The 19,334-nt window shown below is 39.0% G+C and overlaps 1 protein-coding gene across 1 annotated transcript in view; it reads left to right on the top strand.

Moving 5' to 3' along the window:
• LOC114892211 (zinc finger protein 699-like) overlaps nt 1-18,024 on the top strand; it is a 66,433-nt gene extending 48,409 nt beyond the window's left edge. The window contains exons 6-12 of the mRNA XM_029216869.1: nt 5,951-6,021; nt 6,895-7,020; nt 7,577-7,665; nt 8,584-8,710; nt 14,241-14,336; nt 14,850-14,932; nt 15,440-18,024. Of these exons, the coding sequence (XP_029072702.1) occupies nt 5,951-6,021; nt 6,895-7,020; nt 7,577-7,665; nt 8,584-8,710; nt 14,241-14,336; nt 14,850-14,932; nt 15,440-16,222 (1,375 nt within the window). The 3' untranslated portion in view covers nt 16,223-18,024. The remainder of the gene's footprint in view (nt 1-5,950; nt 6,022-6,894; nt 7,021-7,576; nt 7,666-8,583; nt 8,711-14,240; nt 14,337-14,849; nt 14,933-15,439) is intronic.
• The last annotated feature ends 1,310 nt before the right edge of the window (nt 18,025-19,334 follow it).

Below are 19,334 nucleotides of genomic sequence, written 5' to 3'. Positions count from 1 at the left end.
GAAGCCGCCTTCTCCCACTTGGAGAGCAGGTAGCTGGATAGGAATCAGGAAAATCCAGTCATAGCCAACAATTACACGTTCAATCAGTACAGTAAATACAAAAAGGAAAAGTGAGTGGTGTGGCCTTTGCATCCAGCAGCTGTATTATGCCCTATAAAAGGCCTCAAAAGAAATCTTTGTACCCTTCTTTTTCCTACAGACAAGTTATCTCTGGAGTTCAAGTTTAAGTTGAAACCAGCCTCAAGTTTCACCTGTCCTCACTGACCCGTGGATTTCTGCGTGACCAGGTGAGTACCGTGTGGAACTTGTAACAGTAGTGCCAGCAGCTTCAGCTGGCAGAACTGCTACTAGGCCTTCCCTGTGCTCAGGTGTAAACACAAGGAGTCACTAAGAGTGAGGTCATCTTAAAAAAAAAAGATTTATTTTTGACGGATTATATTCAAGGGAAAGATAGTAAGGTGTGTGGTGATGTAAGTGTAAATAAGTAAATACAGTTATGTGCAAATAAATACACATTAAGCAAGCATGTAAATAACTGTAAATAAGTAACAGAAATATAGATTTACTTGCATTCCATAATACTAAAAATTTTAGGATTTTATATATAAGTATAAATATATAAATTTTTTATGTGTATATCAGGATTACTCAACAACATTCCTCAGGCCCAGTTCAGTTTGACTTCTAAAACCCTATACATCTTCCACAAAGATTCAAAATATAGGGGTACATGGGGGAAAAATAATTTGAACTTCTTTATATTGGCAACAGAAATTTAAAATTGAATTGACCAGCAACCAGATGTATTTTCTGTTTGCAAGTGTTTTCTGTTTGGTTTTGTTTCTTGTTTTGTTTTTTGTTTGTTTTATTTTTTCTTCATGATATTTAAAATCACTTGGAGGAGTACTAAGCAACAACTTGCAGATTGAAGGGTAGGGCAATAGTTTCCAAAGATTGTACTCTACAACTTGGCTTCTATAAGAATTAACTTTGTTTATCTAAACTTTTATGAAATAACAGTCTGGTGATTCATATTGCAGAGAACCATTTTGAGTAATTTTATACTGTTGGGTTTTATCAATTGTGTGTGTGCGTACGCCTTTTTCATTCTGTCTTTCCTGTGATATTCTTAAGGGGAATGTTTGCTTGTCATGCAATAGATATTCTTCAGGTGCACAATTTATGGTGACCAACCATGCTCTTTTATTCAGGACTGAGAGAGAGAGAGAGAGAGAGAGAGATCTTTTTGAATAGTATTTTTGTTTTCTTCTGATAAATACCCGGAAGTAGAATTGCTGGATCATATAGTAGGTCTTTCTAAAAATTTTGAGAAACCTCCATACTGTTTTCCTGAGTGTTTGCACTGGTTTATATTTCTCATAGTGCACAATGGTCCTCTTTTCACCACATCCTCACCAACGCTTATTTCTTGTCTTTTTCATAGTAGTCATTCTAACAGGAGTGAGGTGATATCTCATTGCAGTTTTGATTTGCATTTCCCTGATGATTAGTGATGTTGAGCATCTTTTCATGTACCTGTTGGTCATCTGTATGTCATCTGTGGAAAAATGTCTTTTGCCCATTTTTTAAATCTGATTGTTGTTTTGCTATTGAGTTATATGAGTTCTTTGTATATTTTGGTCATTAACCTCTTATCAGATATGTGATTTGCAATTGTTTTCTCCCATTCAGTAGGTTATCTTCTCATTTTGTTGATGGTTTCCTTTGCTGTGCAGAAGTTTTTTAGTTTTATGTATTCTCACTTGCTTATTTTTGCTTTTATTGCTTTTGGTGTCAGATTCAAAAAATCATCACCAAGACCTATGTCAAGGAGCTTACCACTTATGTTTTCCTCTAGGAGTTTTATGGTTTCAGTTTTTATGTTCAAGTCTTTAATCCATTTTGAGTTAATTTTTGTTTATGGTGTGAGATAGTGGTCCAGGTTCACTCATTTGCATTTGGCTCTCCAGTTTTCCCAACAGCATTCTTTGAAGAGACTGCCCTTTTCTCATTGTATATTCTTGGCTCTTTTGTCATAAATTAATTGGCCATATATGAGTGGGTTTATTTCTGGGTTCTCTATTCTGTTCCATTGAGCTATGTGCTAATACCATACTGTTTTAATTACTATAGCTTTGTTGTATAGTATAAATCAGGGCATGTGATGCCTCTAGCTTTTTTCTTCCTCAGGATTGTTTTTGTGGTTCCATACAAAATTTCTCTATTTTTGTGAGAAATACCATTGGAATTTTGATAGGGATTACATACTGCTTTCGGTAGAATGGACATTTTAACAACATTCATTCTCAATCCATGAGCACAGAATATCTTTCCATTTATTTGTATCTTCTTCAGTTTCTTTCATTCATGTCTTGTAGTTTTCAATATATAGGTCTTTCACACCGTTGGTTAAATTCCTAGGTATTTTATTCTTTTTGATGCAATTGTGAATGGATTGTTTTCTTAATATATTTTTCTGATAGATCATTATTAGTGCAAAGAAATAACAGATTTTTGTGTATTGATTTTGTACCCTCCAACTTTACTGAATTCGTTTATTAGTTCTAACAGTTTTTTAATGAAACCTTTAGGGTTTTCCATATGTAAAATCATGCCATCTGCAAATAGTGAAAAAGTTTTACTTTTTTCTTTCCAATTTAGACGCCTTTCATTTCTTTTTCTTGCCTAATTGCTCTGGTGAAGACTTCCAATACTGTGTTGAATAAAAGTGGCAAGAGTGTGGGCATCCTTGTCTTGTTCCTGATCTTAGAGGAAAAGCTTTCAGCTTTTCAGCATTGTGTATGTTGTTAACTGTGGGCTTATCATATATGGCCTTTATTATGTTCAGGTGTGTTTCCTCTATACCTGCTTTGTGGAGAATTTTTATCATAAATGGATGTTGAATTTTGTCAAATACTTTTTCTGCATCTATTGAGATGATCATATTTTTTCTTTATTTTTTGTTTATGTGGTGTATCACATTTGATTTGAACCATCCTTGTATCCCTGGAATAAATCCCACTTGGTCATGGTGTATGATTTAATTTATTGTTGAATTTGGTTTGTTAATATCTTGTTGAGGGTTTTTGCATCTGTATTCATCAGGGATGTTGACCTGTAATTTTCTTTTTTTGTGGCATCCTTGTCTGGTTTTCAGTATCAGGGTAATACTTTCCTTGTAAACTGTGTTTGGAAGAACTACCCCCTCTTCTGTTTTTGGCAAGAGTTTGAGAAGGATTGGTATTAGTTCTTCTTGGAATGTTTGGTAAAATTTATCTGTGAAGCTGCTTGGTCCTGGACTTTCGTTTGTTGGGAGGTTTTTGAATACTGATTCAGTCTCCTTGCTAGTGATCAGTCTGTTTAGATTTTCTGTTTCATCAGAGAAATAGAAAATATGAACTGCCATGTTGGACAGAGCAGAAGTATAGAACATTTCCATCATACCTGAAAGTTCTGTTGAGCAACACTGGTATAGACTGGCCCATCCTCTGACCCTCTCTCAACACTGACTCCAGGTGCAGGAGTCACTGAATCTGTAAACTGAACAGAGACCCCTCCTCCCCTAATAGGAGACTTCAGCTGCCAAAAGACCTGGAGAGGGTACTCAGGACCTGAGAGTGTCCTGGGTACCTTCCCAGCCTGCTTTCCTCTTGGGGCTTTGGGGGTGTCTGGATCCCACCCCTCCTGTCACTCCTCAGCTCAAGACTATAACTATTCCTAAAGGCAAATTGGGTTCCTGGTGGGAAGAATGTAGACTTCTTCTACCTGAAGAGAGTGGAGGATCTTCAGCAACTATCTGGGTCTGCTGTGCTCACACTAAGACCTCAGGGAAGATTTGGTGTGAGAAGCTGTTCGAGTTTCCTATGGCTGCTGTAACAAACTACCATAAACTTAGTGGTTTACAGTAACACACATGTATTTTCTTGCTCTGGAGGTCAGAAATCCTAAATGGGTTGGCAGGGCTGCATTCCTTTTCCATCTTGTAGAGACCACCTGTATTCCTTGGCTTGTGGCTCCTTCCTCCATCTTTGAAGCCAGTGAGAACATCTTTAAATCTCTCTCTTTTTCTCTGACCTCTGCTTCCATCCTCACATCTCCTCTGACCCTGACCTTCCTGCCTCCCTCTTATAAAGAAGAACCCTTGTGATTTCATTGGGTCAATATGTATATTCCAGAATAATTTTTTCCATCTCCAGATCCTAACCTTACTAACATCTGCAAAGTCCCTTTTGCCATGTAAGGTCACATATTCACAGATTCTGAGGAGTAGAGCATGGACATCTTTGGGGCAGAAGCATTAATCTGTCTACCCCACAGGCCCAGGAGTCAAAGACACTCTGCAACAATTTTTCACCTGGACACTCAACCGTAGTGTCCAGTGTTCCCCTCCCTGCACACACTTTATTGCTTTTATCTTTTGGATGCAGGAAGGACACAGATAGTGACCTTGAGAAGCTGGTTTTATGGAGTTATGTTGTATTCTGTAACTCCAGGGAGAGGAGGCATTCCCTTATAGAAAGGAAACATACCATTTCTGTTGCTTTGTACCTTGATTTTGTTGTTGTTGTTTTTGTTTTTCATTTAAATTTATTGGAGATAAAACTCTCCATCAATACCTAGAGATCATGTCTTTCTTTTTTTGGCTTCATGCTTCTTCATTATGAGGATATTCCGTAGTTTACCGAACCAATTTCCTATATATAGCAATTTGTGTTGTTTCCAATCCTTTGATATTATAAATAATGCTACAGTGAGTAACCTTGCTCTTGTCTTTTAGTATTTGTGTATCTTTCAAATAGATTCCTTGTAGTGTGATTGACAGGGAAATGATAAATGTTTTTGCATTTTGCTTGAGGATAACAAATTTCCTTCCACAGGAGTTCTACCCCAACAGTGTATGAGAGTGCTTTTTTCTACAGCCTTGCCAATGAAAGATGTGGTCCCCTGTGTCTTTGTTGATCTGACAGATAAGAAATGGTATCAGTGTAGTTGCAGTCTACATCTTCGTCCTGTGAATAAGATCAATGATGATTCTACTGATTGAATTGGTAGTGGTGGAAACCAGATTAAACTGTGTCTCAGAGTGGGTGGGACATGAGGAAATGAGACAGAGAGTAAAAAAAAAAAAAAAAAATGATGAGGGAGACAGACTGGGTGGTAACTAGAAAGAAAACTATGCCCTTAGGATAAATGTGTCTCACTACCAAAAACACTTCATTGAGTTTAAATGGTGTGAGGGAGTCCAGTAGAGTGGGAGAGCTTGAAGGGAAGGGTAAAGGAGAGAGAATCGATGGTGTCCAGCTCCTAAAAAGGCAGATGGAGTGGAACACAGAACAGAACTGCAGAGCCCAGTGTTATAGAGAAGGCAGGTCCTGGTTTATAACGAGAGAGGGAGGAAACCATGGTGCAGAATATAGTTTTGGTGGCAAGATACGAAGGTAGATTCCTTCTCATGGAGATGACTTTGAGAAGTAAGGTGCAGGACCATCTGCTGAAAGTGAGGGTGTATTTGTTACGTATTGCTGCATGACAGAGCATCCCTGACCTTAGTGACTAAAACAATAATCATTTGCCATCTCTCACAGTTTTTGTCGTTCGGAATTCAGGAGCAGCTTAGCTGGAAGGTTCTGGCTTGGGACTTTCATGAGGCTGCAGGAGGTTATCAGCTGGAACTGCATTCATCTGAAGGCTTGGCTGGTGCCGAAGGGTTCACTTCCAAGGAGGCTCCCTCACATTCTGGCACATCAGTGCTGACTGTTGGAGGGGACAGTTCCTTTCCAAGTAGGTCTCTCCACAGGGCTGCTTGAGTGTCTTTGAAATATGGCAGTTGCCTTCCCTTAGAGCAAGCAGTTCAGAAGACTAAGCAGAAGCTACAGTGCCTTGTAGGGATCTACCCTCAGAAGTCATCTCCACAATTTTCTGTTGGTCACACAGGTCAGCCCTGATTCAGTGTGGCTGTGAATACCAGGAAGCTTGGATCATTCAAGCTATTCGGGAAGCTGATAACCATAGAGGGAAAAGGTGAGGCTGTGTGAGATTTAAAGAGATAAGAGAAGGGTTCACGAGTCGGAAGTTACACTGACTTATAGAATTGCCCTGCGGTGTTGAGGGCTCTTTTCACGTCGCTGACCATGCTTTTCTAGAGGTGGCAGCGGGACCACCCTTGTGCAGGTCGGTCTGCCCAGATGTTGCCATGGGCAGGCAGATGATTGGAACCACGCCTGGCTGGAGTTCTGCTGGGCCAGAGTGAAAGTAGGATGTAGGGGTGAGGAAATTGGTTGAAATGGAGGACGGTGAGACCCAAGCTGGGAAAGTAAAAAATGAGGAGAGGAGGTGGCTCTAGCAGGAGGGTGGGAGAGTGTGTGGACTGAGCCCTTTGCGTGGGAGAAGAACACATGTAGTGAAAGAAAAACATGAATGAGCAAGGTCGAAGTTTGGGAGATTGGCTGCAGAGAGAGAAATTTCTGAACTATTGTTGTAGGTGTAGAATCATGTCCGGTGATAACAAAGTCTAGGGTGGTGCCTGGGGAAGTGCGTGGCCAAGGTGGAATGAGGACAGACTCAGTACTGTGAGGGCCACCCTCCTGGGCTCTGATGTCACTCGAGTGCGGTAGGATGGGAGGTTGAAAGAATATTGGGAGTCAGGGGCCAGAGTCTCCAGTGAATGAGGGATTGTAGCTGGGAATGTGTTTGTGACAACCACGTGGATGGGAAGAATGTGCCCTGAGACTCAGTGAAGCTGAGGTTTTAAGGTGGATGGAGAAGTAGCCACCATTGTGGGCAGAGGCAGATGCATTTTGAAGGAGGAAATGGTGGACAGGCTAAAGATTTGTCCTCAGTACCCTGGAGAGGGAAGTTGGTTGTGAACACTTTGTGATTTCCCGTTTATTCCAGAGCCCTGTCCTGAGTGCCCTGTGGGGATAAGAGGAGGAGCGTCCTCGTTCTTCTGCTCCCTGTTGTTCAGGAAAACTTACTGTCTGAATCACAGGATGGCAACCATGGTTCTGTCCCCCACTTGTGGTGAGTTTGGGGGTCAGCCCTCAGAGCCCAGGTGTTAAAGGCCCCTGCACCACAGAGTAGGTAGAGGGAAGGGACTGAGAAGTTGAGGTGGGTGTGTTACCCCATGAACCTGGAGGTCATTGGTGCCTGACTGTGGTTCTTGGGATTTGGGACTTAGCTGGTTTGAGTGTCTCTGGAGATGTCACCTGTGTGGCGAATGTGTGGGAGCTTTTGAATTATACTTCTAATTTTTCCTATAAACTTAAAAAAAAAAATAACAGTGGTGTCCTTTGGGACTTCAGTTTCTTCATCTGCAAAATGGAAATAGTAGTCTTTTCCTCCAGCGTGGGAGGGCGCTTGGCCCTATTTTCTGGCCCTGGGTGAGACAGTGCTCTGTTCCGTTTTCCTGTGGAAGCTGGGTGTGGGTGTTTGGGTGTCGGTATGTGCTGTGTGTGGGAATAGTCATTTGTGTCTGTTGGGGATACAGTCAATCACAAGTAGGTGGGGGAGCCTCCAGATTTGTGAGTGTGAGAACAGGGGGCAATCCTGGATTCTTGGGACGTTTCTTCTTCTCCAGCTCAGTCTTCCCCGTACCCAGCCTCTCACCAGAAAGGATGCACAGAGGAGGAAGGGTTGGCTAATGGCTTCCTGACAGACTGGTTACAGGTGAGTCAGATATTCCTGTTTCCAAATCATTATTCCTTTGACCAGAAGTTGGACTTGTTATCCTTCAGTGACCTGCAGCATCAGAGCCAAATCAGGTCTTTGGGCATCTGATGGAGGGTTTGGGGCAACCCAAACAGTGTTAGCATATGTCAGCATTTACTGCAATGTAGAGCCTCCTCCAGGGTCACTGTCTACACCATGTTCTGCTGAGAGGTTTTTTTTTGTTTTTTGTTGTTGTTTTTTTAATTTTATTGAAGTATAGTTGATTTTCAATGTCATGTTAATTTCTTCTGTGTAGCAAAGTGACAGAATGTGTGTGTGTGTGTGTGTATTCTTTTTCATATTCTTTTCCATTATGGTTTATCACAGGATATTGAATATAGTTCCCTGTACTGTACAGTAGGACCTTGCTGTTTATCCATCCTATATATAATAGTTTACCTCTGCTAATCCCAAACTCCCAATCCTTCCCTCCCTACTCCCCTCCCCCTTTGCTGAGAGTTTTAAGGGGAAGCTAAGGAAAGACATGACTGTGTCCTAAACTCAGGCAATTGGTGATTGCCATTAGGGCATCATTCATCCATTTACCAAGTACTTCTCTGATTTCTGCAATGTCCTAGGCCTATGCTCATCCTTTGAGATTGAGGGGAATTCGATTGCAGGATGTCACAGTCTCACTGGGAAAGAAAATCACCTGTGTGTTAGAGGTACATTTAACATTGGGCGTGGGCATGAATAGACAGGAGAAGAGAGTTCAGGGCTGACCCTAGGAGCAGTTGAGAGCAGAGATCAGAACCCTGCCCATACAGCTTCTGCTTTGGATTCCCTGTTCCTACTCCTCTCTCATCCTTGGCTCTTTTCCTGTCCACATTGGTGGGGTTGGTCCTTGGCTAAGCCATGATGTTTGTGGTGGTTTAGGACTTGGTGACTTTTGAGGATGTGACTGTGGAGTTCACCCAGGAAGAGTGGGCACTGCTGGACCCTTCTCAGCGAACACTGTACAGAGATGTGATGCTGGAGAACTGCAGGAACCTGGCTTCACTTGGTAAGCCTGACATCATTCCTGCATTTATTTAATGACTCAGGTAACAAGACTTTTTTAAAATTGAGGTATCATTCACATAACATAAAATTCACCATTTTAATCATTTTAAAGTATGCAGTTCAGTGGCTTTTTTTTTAATCTTTATTGGAGTATAATTGCTTTACAATGGTGTGTTAGTTTCTGCTTTATAACAAAGTGAATCAATTGTACAGTGGCTTTTGATAAATTCACAGTGTTGTGCATCACCCCTAAAACCTGTACCCATTAAGTGGCCAGTACCTGTTACCTTCCCCATTCCCCACTACTGGCAACCACTAATTTGCTTTCTAGCTCTGTGGATTTGCCTATTCAGAGCAGTTCATATCAATGGAATCATAAAATGTGTGATCCTTATGTCTCATTTCTTTCAAGCAACTTAATGTTTAAAGGTTTAGCTATGTTGTAGCATGTATAGTTTCTTTATTCCTTTTTATGACTGAATAACACGCTCTTTTATGGGTATACCACATTTTGTTTATCCATTCATTTGGTTGATAAACATTTGGGTGGTTTCCACTTACTGCCTATTGTAAATAATGCTGCTTTGAATATTTGTGTACAAGTCTTTGTTCAAACACCTATTTTCAATTCTCTCCACTACGTATCTAGGAGTGGAATTCTGGGTTATAGATTACTATGTTTAGCTTCTTGAGGAACTGCCAACCTGTTTTTTACAGCAGCTGCACCAATGTATGAGCGTTCCAGTTTCTCCATATCTTCCCCAACATTCGCTTTTTTGAATATAGCCATCCTCCTGGGTATGAAGTGGTATCTCACTGTTGTTTTGATTTGCATTTCCCTAATTACTAATGACACTGAACATTTTTTTCATGTAATTGTTGGCTGTTTGTATATCGTTTTTGGAGAAATGTCTATTCAAGTTCTTTGCCAGTTTTTTAATTGGGTTATCTTTTTTGTTTTTGGGTTTTAGAGGTTTATTATATTCTGAATACTAGATCCTATTTGCAAATGATTTCTTCCATTGTATGGTATCTTTTCATTTTCTTGATAGTATCCTTTGATACACAAGTTTTAATTTTGACGAAGTCCAATTTATGTACTTTTTCCTTTTATTTCTTGTGCATTTGGTATCATACCTAGTTATTGCCACCAAGGTCCTGAAAATTTAGCTCTATGTTTTCCTCCAAAAATTTTATAGTTTTACCTTTTCAATGAAATCTTTTATCTATTTTGAGTTAATTTTTATATGGCTTAGGTGAAATTGCATGTATTAATCCAGTTGTCCCAGCATCTTTGTAGCAAAGACTATTCTTGCCCCCATTGAATTGTTTTGGCACAATTGTCAAAAATTATTTGACCATAAAATGCGAGTTTATGTACTCTCAATTATTTTCCATTAATCTGTGTTTAGCATTGTGCCAGTACCACATTACCATTGCTTTGATGTCAGTAAGTGTGATTCCTCCTATTTGGTTCTTTCTCAGGACTGCTTTGTTTATTCAGGATGCCTTGCAATTCCATATGAATTTTAGGATCACGTTTCCATTTATGTAAAAAAAGCTGTTAGAAATTTGATAGCGATTTCATTGAATCTGTAGATGATTTTGGTTATTATTATCATAACAATATTAAATTTTTCAATACATATCCTCTGTTGCTTATTTTTAATTTGCTTCTGTTGTGGTCAGAGTAGATACTTTGTATGATTTTATTGTTTTTAAATTTATTTAGACTTGTTTTGTGGACTAACATGTGCTCTATTCTGGAGCATGTTTTCCATGCACTTGAGATGAATGTGTGTTCTGTTGTTGGGTGAAGTGTTTTATGTCTGTTAGGTTTAGTAAGTTTATAGGATTGTTTAAGTCCTCTGTTTCCTTGTTGGTCTTTTAACTAGTTGTTCTACCCATTATTAAAAGTGGGCATTGAAGTCTGCAACTATTATCGTAGAACTCTATTTCTTCCTTCAATTCTGTCAGTTTTGAATTTGTATATTTTAAGCCTTTGTTGTTAGGTACGTATATGTAATTATTATATCTTCTTGATTAATTGATCTTTTAATCATCATATATTTTGTTGTGTCTTGTAAGAATTTTTGTCTTAAAGTCTATTTTGCCTGATATTAGTATAGTCACATTCTCTCTTTTTTAGCTGTGGTTTATATGGAATATCTTTTTCCACTTGTTGACTTTCAACCTGTTAGTGTCTTTAGATAGAAAGTGAGTCTCTTAAAGATAGCGTATAATTGATTATTTTCTATCCATTCTGCCAAAATCTGCCTTTTAATTGGACAGATTAGTCTGTTTACATTTAATGGAATTACTTATAAAGAAGGACTTAGTTGTGTCATTTTGCTGTTTGTTTTCTACATGCTTTATATCATTTTTATTCCTCAGTTCCTCCATTATTATTTACTTTTGTGTTAGGTATTTTCTAGTGGACCATTTTGATTCCCTTCTCATTTCTGTTTATATTTTTTAGTTATTTTCTTAGTGGCTGCCTGAGGGATTGCAATTATCATTTTAATTTTAAGCAATCTATTTTGATTTCATATCAACTTATTTCAACAGTATACAAAAAATTAGCTCCTGTATAGCTGTGCCCCTCCTTATGCTGTTTTTTGTTTGTTTGTTTGTGTTTTACAAATTATAACTTTATACAGTGTTTCATTAACATGGATTTATAATTTTTAGTTCAGACATTTCTCTTTTAAATCATATTAGAAAAAAAGAGGAGTCATAGCCAAACATACATGAGTTACAAACCAAAAATAAACAATTGTTTTTGACTTTTATATTTACCTATTTATTTTCCTTTATTGGTGTTCTTTATATCTTTGTGTGGATTTGAGTCAGTATTCATTGCCCATTCATTTCAGCTTGGAAGTCTCCTATTAGCACTTCTTGTAGGATAGATATGTTAGTGACAAACACTCAGATTTTGTTTATAGGAATGTCTTCATTTCTTTATTTTCGAAGGACAGAATTTTTGGTTCACTGTTTTGTTTTTTTTTTTTTTAAGCAGCTTGAGTATATTATCCCAATGCCTGTTGCCTCTGGTTTCTGATTCAAAATTATCTGTTACTGTCACTGATGATCCTGTGCACATGATGAATCTCCTCTCTCTTGCTGCTTTCAGGATACTCTGTCTTTGTCTTTCCAGTGTTTGATTATGTGTTTCAGGATGGATTCTGACTCTTTGAATTTATCCTGTTTTGGGTTTGTTAAGCTTCTTGATTGTGTACATTTATGCCTTTCATCAAATTTGGGGAAGTTTTTAGCCATTATTTCTTTAAATATTCTTTCTGCCCGTTCTTCATTTAAGGGACTCCTATTATGTGTATGTTGGTATGTTTAATGGTATCCCGTGGGTCTTTTAGGTGCTGGTCATATTTTGTTTATTCTTTTTTTCTTTCTGTTTTTCAAACTGAGTAATATAAGTTGTCCTATCTTCATGGCTACTGATTCTTTCTTCTTGCTCAAATCTGTTGTTGAACCACTCTTCTGAATTTTTCATTATAGTTATTGTAATTTTCAATTCCATAATTTCTGTTTGGTTTCTTTTTATAATTTCTTTCTCTTTAAGATGTTTTCTGTTTGGTCAGAATTTGTTCTTATGGTTTCCTTTAGATCCTTAAGCATATTTAAAACAGTTGATTTAAATTATTGGTCTAGCAAGTCCAATGTTTGGACTTCCTGAAGGATAGTTTCTACTAAATTTGGGCGGTTTTTTTCAAGTAATGGGCCATACTTTTGTGTATTGGCCTGCCTTGTAATTTTTTGTTGTCGAAAACTAGACATTTGGAATATTACAACATAGTAATTCTGGAATCACATTTTTCCCCATCCCTAGAGTTTGTTGTTGTTGCTGTGGTATGTATGTTTAGTGATATTTCTGAACTCATTTTTGTAATGTCAGTATTTGTTGTATGTGGCCACTGAAGACTCTGTTCTGTTATCTCAATGGTTAGCTAGTGATTTATCAGATTTCCTTGAACACTTGGAACAAAAAATAAAAAACTCCTAGTCTCTCTATACAGGGGCATACCTTCAAAATCAAGCAGTTTATAACTCTGCCTTAGTTTTCACTCTCTGTTTGTGAAGAGCCTCACCTTGTGCCAAAGGTGAGGACTTAGTGCCCTCTCATGTCTTTTCTGAGCATGTGCCCAAGCCTGGGTATGCACATGGCTTTCTAGATTCAAAGGAATATGAGGGAGCTTTTCAGAAAGCTTTTCAAAAATTCCCCAAAACATTTTATTCTATACTTTTCCTCCAGGCTTCTTGGTTTGCCTTTTGCTTTCCTTTGCTGTTTCCACTTGCCTCAGGCAGTAGTGGCTAATATATTGCCTTTTAATGTCTTCAGCACATGCCCACTGGGTAACCAGCTCAGCCTTCGGAGAGTTTGGGGTTAGATAAGTAAAGGCAAGCCCTTTGAGCCAGTCCTTCAGGGAGCCACCAGAAAGGTCAAAACAAACAACCATAGCTTGTTGAGAATAAGGTCCATCCTACTCCCTCTAGTACTAGGAGTTGTCTTCAATGTCACAGCCAAAGCAAGGAGTAGAGGATGAGGCAAGGGTCAGTTAAAATGTCAGCTGCTTTTTGTCTTTGATTAAGCATTCTCCTGGTTGCTGTAGACTTTTGATAAGTTTTCAGAGTTGTGATAAAGTTGTTCTGACAGTTTTTGCCAGTTTATTCACTGTTTTCATAGAGAGGGGGACTTCTGAAGTTCCATATTCCATGATTTTCATTGTCATCATTTCTCACAAGACGTCAAGCATGTGTCTGTTTCTGGGTCTGTTACTGGGGTGTAGGAGTACAGTGATGGAGACGGACATGGTCCCCATGCTCATAGAGCTTTCTGTTTAATTCCTTCCCTATGAACTGAATATTTCCTTACCCTGACTTTATATTCTCCATATGTAAAAGCTTTATAGCTTTTGAAGTGTGTATTTAAACTTGGGCATGATTCCCACACACACACCACCACCACCAAATGGAAGATATTAACTACTTGATGACCATGAGCACATAGCCCCAGGCCTCCTGGAGCCTAAGGACTGATAAAGTTAACCCTTGTGACACCACCCTGTTCCCTCATCGTCAGCCAATCAGAATTGTGCACGATCTGATCATGTACCTTGCAACTCCCCTGCCCCCCCCCCGCCACCTGACTTTTAAAAATGATTTGCCAAAACCCTTCGGGGAGCTCGAGGCTTTTTAGGGCATGAGCCACTTCGTCTCCTTGCATGGCCTTGCAATAAACCTTTCTCTGCTCCAAAGTAAATAAATAAATAAATTTTTTAAAAAACTTGGGCATGGACTTTGGGCCTATGTGTGCCCTGTCACCTGGATATTGAATGAGTTGCTTGTATTTTTGTTTCCTGAGAGTTACTATATTCATTAGAATTTAGATGTAATTATTTCATTGCTCCCAAAGCCACACTTGCCCGTCTTCAGAATTCTTGGCTTCAGTTTCATGCAGTTGCTTGTCACTTGCACAGCCCCCCTATAACACGGCTTTTTTCCGCAAATAGGGTATCATGTCGATAAACCCAGTCTGATCTCCCAGTTGGAGCAAGAAGACAAGGTGATGACAGAGGAAAGAGGAATTCTTCCAGGCACCTGTCCAGGTGAGCACTAGGAAGATATGAGAAATAGTCTTTTTGAGGAATAGCTCTAGCCAGTGATTCAGGGCATGGGAGAATTACATTTGAAAATGGCAATCAGGGAACTTTGTAAAATGTCCTTTTTTTCTGACAGAGATGGCCATGAACATTTGTTATGAGCTTCCTCATGCACCTTCTTTCTTTCCTCTTTAACTTTCTGTTCAACATCTCATACTTTACTTTGGACTCAGAGGGGGAAAAAATAAAGACGTCTCTTTCCCTTTTTAAATTTAAATCTCATATGAGCTCTTTGTCCGACTCCTTCCTACTTTACCTTCCTGATAATTCCTCCCTTTGTAAATCTCTGATCAGTCCTAATCCTTTTAGAATCCTTTTTTAATACCTGTAATTTGAATACTCATATCCCTTTCATTGCAAACTTGCTCAAAAACCCTAATCCCTCAGTCTGTCTATACTCGTGTGTACTTTTGTGTTTCTTTTCTCCGTCAGCTTAAATTTCTTTTCAATTTGTTTCAGATTTGGAGACGGTACTTAAAGCAAAATGGTTAACTCCTAAGAAGCATGTTTTTAGAAAAGAACATTCTAATGGTGTAAAAGTGGTAAGACTAACATGGTTGATTGCTGTTTTTTCACAGTAGGAGAATTCCATAAGTTAGAAAAGCCACAGACTAAACAGGAGAGTCATTAAAGGGAAATGTTATTTACATATGAGATAATGGTGTCTCAGAAGAGATTCTGTAAATCAGTTGTGAATTTGGAGAAAACTATAAATTAACTCCAGAGTTGTTTCTTTACTGAGAGTTTCCACAAGTAAATATTTCCTTAAATGTGATTAAAATATTGACTGTCGAAATATAAAGTGGTCTTAAGTTTATCAGAAAATGCTCTGTGAATATGATAAGGACTTGTGGCAATGTGTCTGTCTCTCTTTTTTTAACTTCTAAGAGCTCAAACTGGGCAGAAGCCCAGTTTGACAGGCATTTAAAATAGGTAACCAAAACATCAATTATAATAATGTAACAGAATTCCTGGGAGAGAGAATTTGTATAACAGCATTGAATATTAAAAAATATTATAAATTATAGTTTTCATTCATCTCTTAACAGGAGAGAAGTCATCTGGGAGTGAAACTCAATGAATGTAATCAGTGTTTTAAAGTCTTCAGCACAAAATCTAACCTTACTCAGCACAAAAGAATTCATACTGGAGAAAAACCCTATGACTGTAATCAGTGTGGCAAATCCTTCAGCAGCAGATCCTACCTCACTATTCATAAGAGAATACATAATGGGGAGAAGCCCTATGGATGCAGTGACTGTGGGAAAGCCTTCAATGATCCTTCCTCCCTCAGACTGCATGTGAGAATCCACACTGGAGAAAAACCCTACGAATGTAACCAGTGTTTTCATGTCTTCCGCACTAGTTGTAACCTCAAAAGCCACAAGAGAATTCATACGAGGGAGAATCACCATGAATGTAATCAGTGTGGCAAGGCCTTCAGCACGAGGTCCTCCCTTACTGGGCACAACAGTATTCATACAGGAGAGAAACCTTATGAGTGCAGTGATTGTGGGAAAACCTTTAGGAAGAGCTCATATCTCACACAGCATATGAGAACTCATACTGGAGAAAAACCCTATGAGTGTGATCAGTGTGGAAAATCCTTTAGCAGTAGCTTTTCTCTTACTGTGCACAAGAGAATTCATACCGGCGAGAAACCCTATGAATGCAGTAACTGTGGGAAAGCCTTTAATAATCTCTCAGCTGTTAAGAAACATGTAAGAACTCACACTGGAGAAAAGCCCTATGAATGTAATCATTGTGGGAAATCTTTCACCACTAACTCTTACCTTTCTGTGCACAAGAGAATCCATAATAGGTGGATATGACTACAATAACTGGGAAAGCATTCACTGATTTCTTATCTCTCAGACAACTTGTGATAACTCACGCTTAGATGTATGAGTTATCTGTTGCTGCATAACAAATTTCCCTTCAAAACATAATAGCTTTAAACAGCAAACATTTATTATCTATAGGTCAGGAATTCAGAACCAGCTTAGCTGTGTAGTTCTAGCTCAGGAACTCTCATGAGGTTGTAGTCAGGATGTCAGCAGGAGCTACTGTCATCTACTTTACTGCTGGCTGAGGAGTCCACTTCGAGAATAGCTCAGTCACATGCCTGGCAAGTTAGTGCTGGTTGTTGGCAGGGAACCTTCATTTTCTCACCATGTAGGACTCTCCACAGGGCTCTGTGTCTTTATGACGTAAAAGCAGGTTCCTCCCAAAGCATTTGATTTAAAGAAGAGCTAATGCAGAAACCACAGTGTCTTCTATGACCTAGCCTCAGAAGGACATATCATCACTTCTTCCGTATTTTAATGGTCACACAGACCAATCCTGATACAGTGTGAGAAGAGACCATACTCAGTATGAATACCAGGAAACAGAGATTGTTGGGAACCATCTGAGCAGTTTTCCATGAAATCACTGATGTAAGGCCTTCAGGAGACCCTCATTCTTTCAGTCTGTTCAGTATGAAGTAATATTTAATAACTCTCATGTTAATTCACCCGTGAAAGAAACCTCATGAGTCCAGTCTTTGTGATAAGCTTTCAGCTCAAATTCACCCCTAATGTGCACAAAAGATTAAGTATTGTGGATAAATCTGAGGAATACAGTGGTGATATCTAGGGAGTCATGTGACAATTCACACTAAGTGGAAAGTCCTACGAATATCATCAGAATGTAGGAGTCTTCAGGGACACTCATCCCTTAGAACACACATGAGGAATCACTACAGAGGAACACTCACTCATATAAGGAATGTGGAAAACCCTATAGCACAAGAGTTTACTGAACAGAAGATGATGAGATTCCGAGTGCAAGTACTATGGGAAAGCCTTCAGTGTTCTCTCAACTTTTAAAGAGATATGATGATTTATTCTGGAGAGAAGGTCCCATTGAATGGCATCAGTATTGGAAAGCCTTCCATTTTCCCACATTCCTTAAACTGAAAAGTTGTTGCAGAGAAATTTGTGAGTATAAAGAATGAGGGAATGCCTTTAATGATACCTCTTATGTTAGGAAAGCTATGAAATTCCTGGATGCAAAGCCTGTGGATTAATTTTGGGAAATCTTTCGGTGAGTCCTGTCTGTTGACTTCTGAGAAGTCACGCAGGTGGGGAACCCTAGAAGATACTCGACGTGAGATTGCCTCAGCTCTTCTCTGAGTGGCCACAGAATACTTTAAACTGGGAATGAAAAGTGTAAATACTATGAGCATGGGATTACCTTTATCAGTGTCTCATCCTTAGGGTGGGGCAACTAGCTCTTTAATTTTCAGTCTTTGCTTAAGTATAAACATTTATATCTATAGCTATACCCTAAGATAAACCTTAAATTATGTTCCATAGTTTTATATGTAATATGTTTATCATCATTTACTCTAAAAATATTAACACATTGCATATTCATAAAGGTATTTCTGATTATCTCCTGAGTGATTTAGTTTATCCTAGTAGAAATTAGACTATATTTGCTACATACCTTTTTCTAATTTAATGACATTTTTATCAAGTAAGTGGACTTTATGATGTTCAGATATAGTATGTACATTCAGGTTGGTTTTTATTTTTCTTTCAAGCTTATTTAGTGATAGATGTGAATTAAAGTCTTCCACCGTTGTTACGGATTGACAAATTCTTCTTGGTAATTGTCATTTTTTCTTTACGTATTTTGATGTAAATACGTACATAAATGGTTAGGTATTGTTTTGTGAATTGTTCTTTTTTATGTAGGGGCCGTATTTTTTCATAGCAACGTATTTCAACACAATAATAAATGGTTTGGGGCTTTCCTGGTGGCGCAGCGGTTAAGAGTCCACCTGCCAATGCAGGGGACACAGGTTCGTGCCCCGGTCCGGGAGGATCCCACGTGCCGTGGAGCGGCTGGGCCCATGAGCCATGACCACTGAGCCTGCACGTCCGGAGCCTGTGCTCCACAATGGGAGAGGCCGCAACAGTGAGAGGCCTGCATACCGCAAAAAATAATAATAAGTATAATAATAAATGGTTGAACATTTATGTAGCTCTTCGCAAAGACCACGCACTCTTCTAAATGCCTTATGGATGTTAACTTAGTAGTATAAGCTTAAGAAAGGTGGACTGTTAATATCCCATTTTGCAGATGAGAAAACTGTCATGGTACACTTAAATTACTTGCCTAAGTTCACTGGCTAGTAAATGGTAGAGCCCATATTTGAATCCAGACAGTCTGTGCTCTTAACCACTAGCCTATTTATTGAGTGTATTCTATATGCCAAGCACTGTTTGAGACACTGGTGTCTATAGCAATGAAAGAAACTCAAGTTTTGCCGTTAAAATACATCCTAATGGTTTTCCCTACAGAAAAATCAAGATAGTATGTTGTTATAAGTGTGATGTAGAAAACTAAAGCAGTGTAAGATAGTTAAAGGGGGTTGGGATCCTGCTATTTTATGTAGAATCAGAAGGAAAAGTCTCTTAGTTAAGGTGCACTCGCATAGAGACCTTAATGAGTTGGAACAGTGAGTCACATGAATTCGTGTGGCAAGAGCGGTCTTGGCGTATGCCGAGGCCCACACCACGGAGGCCAGTGTGAACAAGCTGGGTATGGTGAGGGGTGGGAGAAGATGGACTGGCAGAAAAGACTTGGTGGATCCTGCTCTTGTTGGGTTTTATGGGTTATTGTTAGGACTTTCCCTTATACTTTCAATGAGTTGGCCTCTTAGAGCCCCAACAGGAAACAGCTGAGACGTTCAGACTAGGGCAGATCAAGTAGAGTTTTCATAAAAGGGCTACTTACAGAGTAGTGTAGGAAGGATGTATCAATAGAAAGACCACAAAAGGCGGTTGGTATCCAGTAGCTGGTAAAGGCAGTGCTCTAACACCCGTAAGCCTGAAGGGGCAAGTGGAGGGAATGATTATTGAAATCCAGAGATAAGAGAGGAGAGAATCATAT

This window comes from Monodon monoceros, unplaced genomic scaffold, assembly GCF_005190385.1.
Source record: "Monodon monoceros isolate NGI ecotype Baffin Bay Population unplaced genomic scaffold, NGI_Narwhal_1 Super_Scaffold_12, whole genome shotgun sequence".
NCBI classification, from domain to species: domain Eukaryota; kingdom Metazoa; phylum Chordata; class Mammalia; order Artiodactyla; family Monodontidae; genus Monodon; species Monodon monoceros.
Note: the sequence above shows the minus strand (reverse complement) of the source record. Positions and strands in the feature narration are given on the sequence as shown.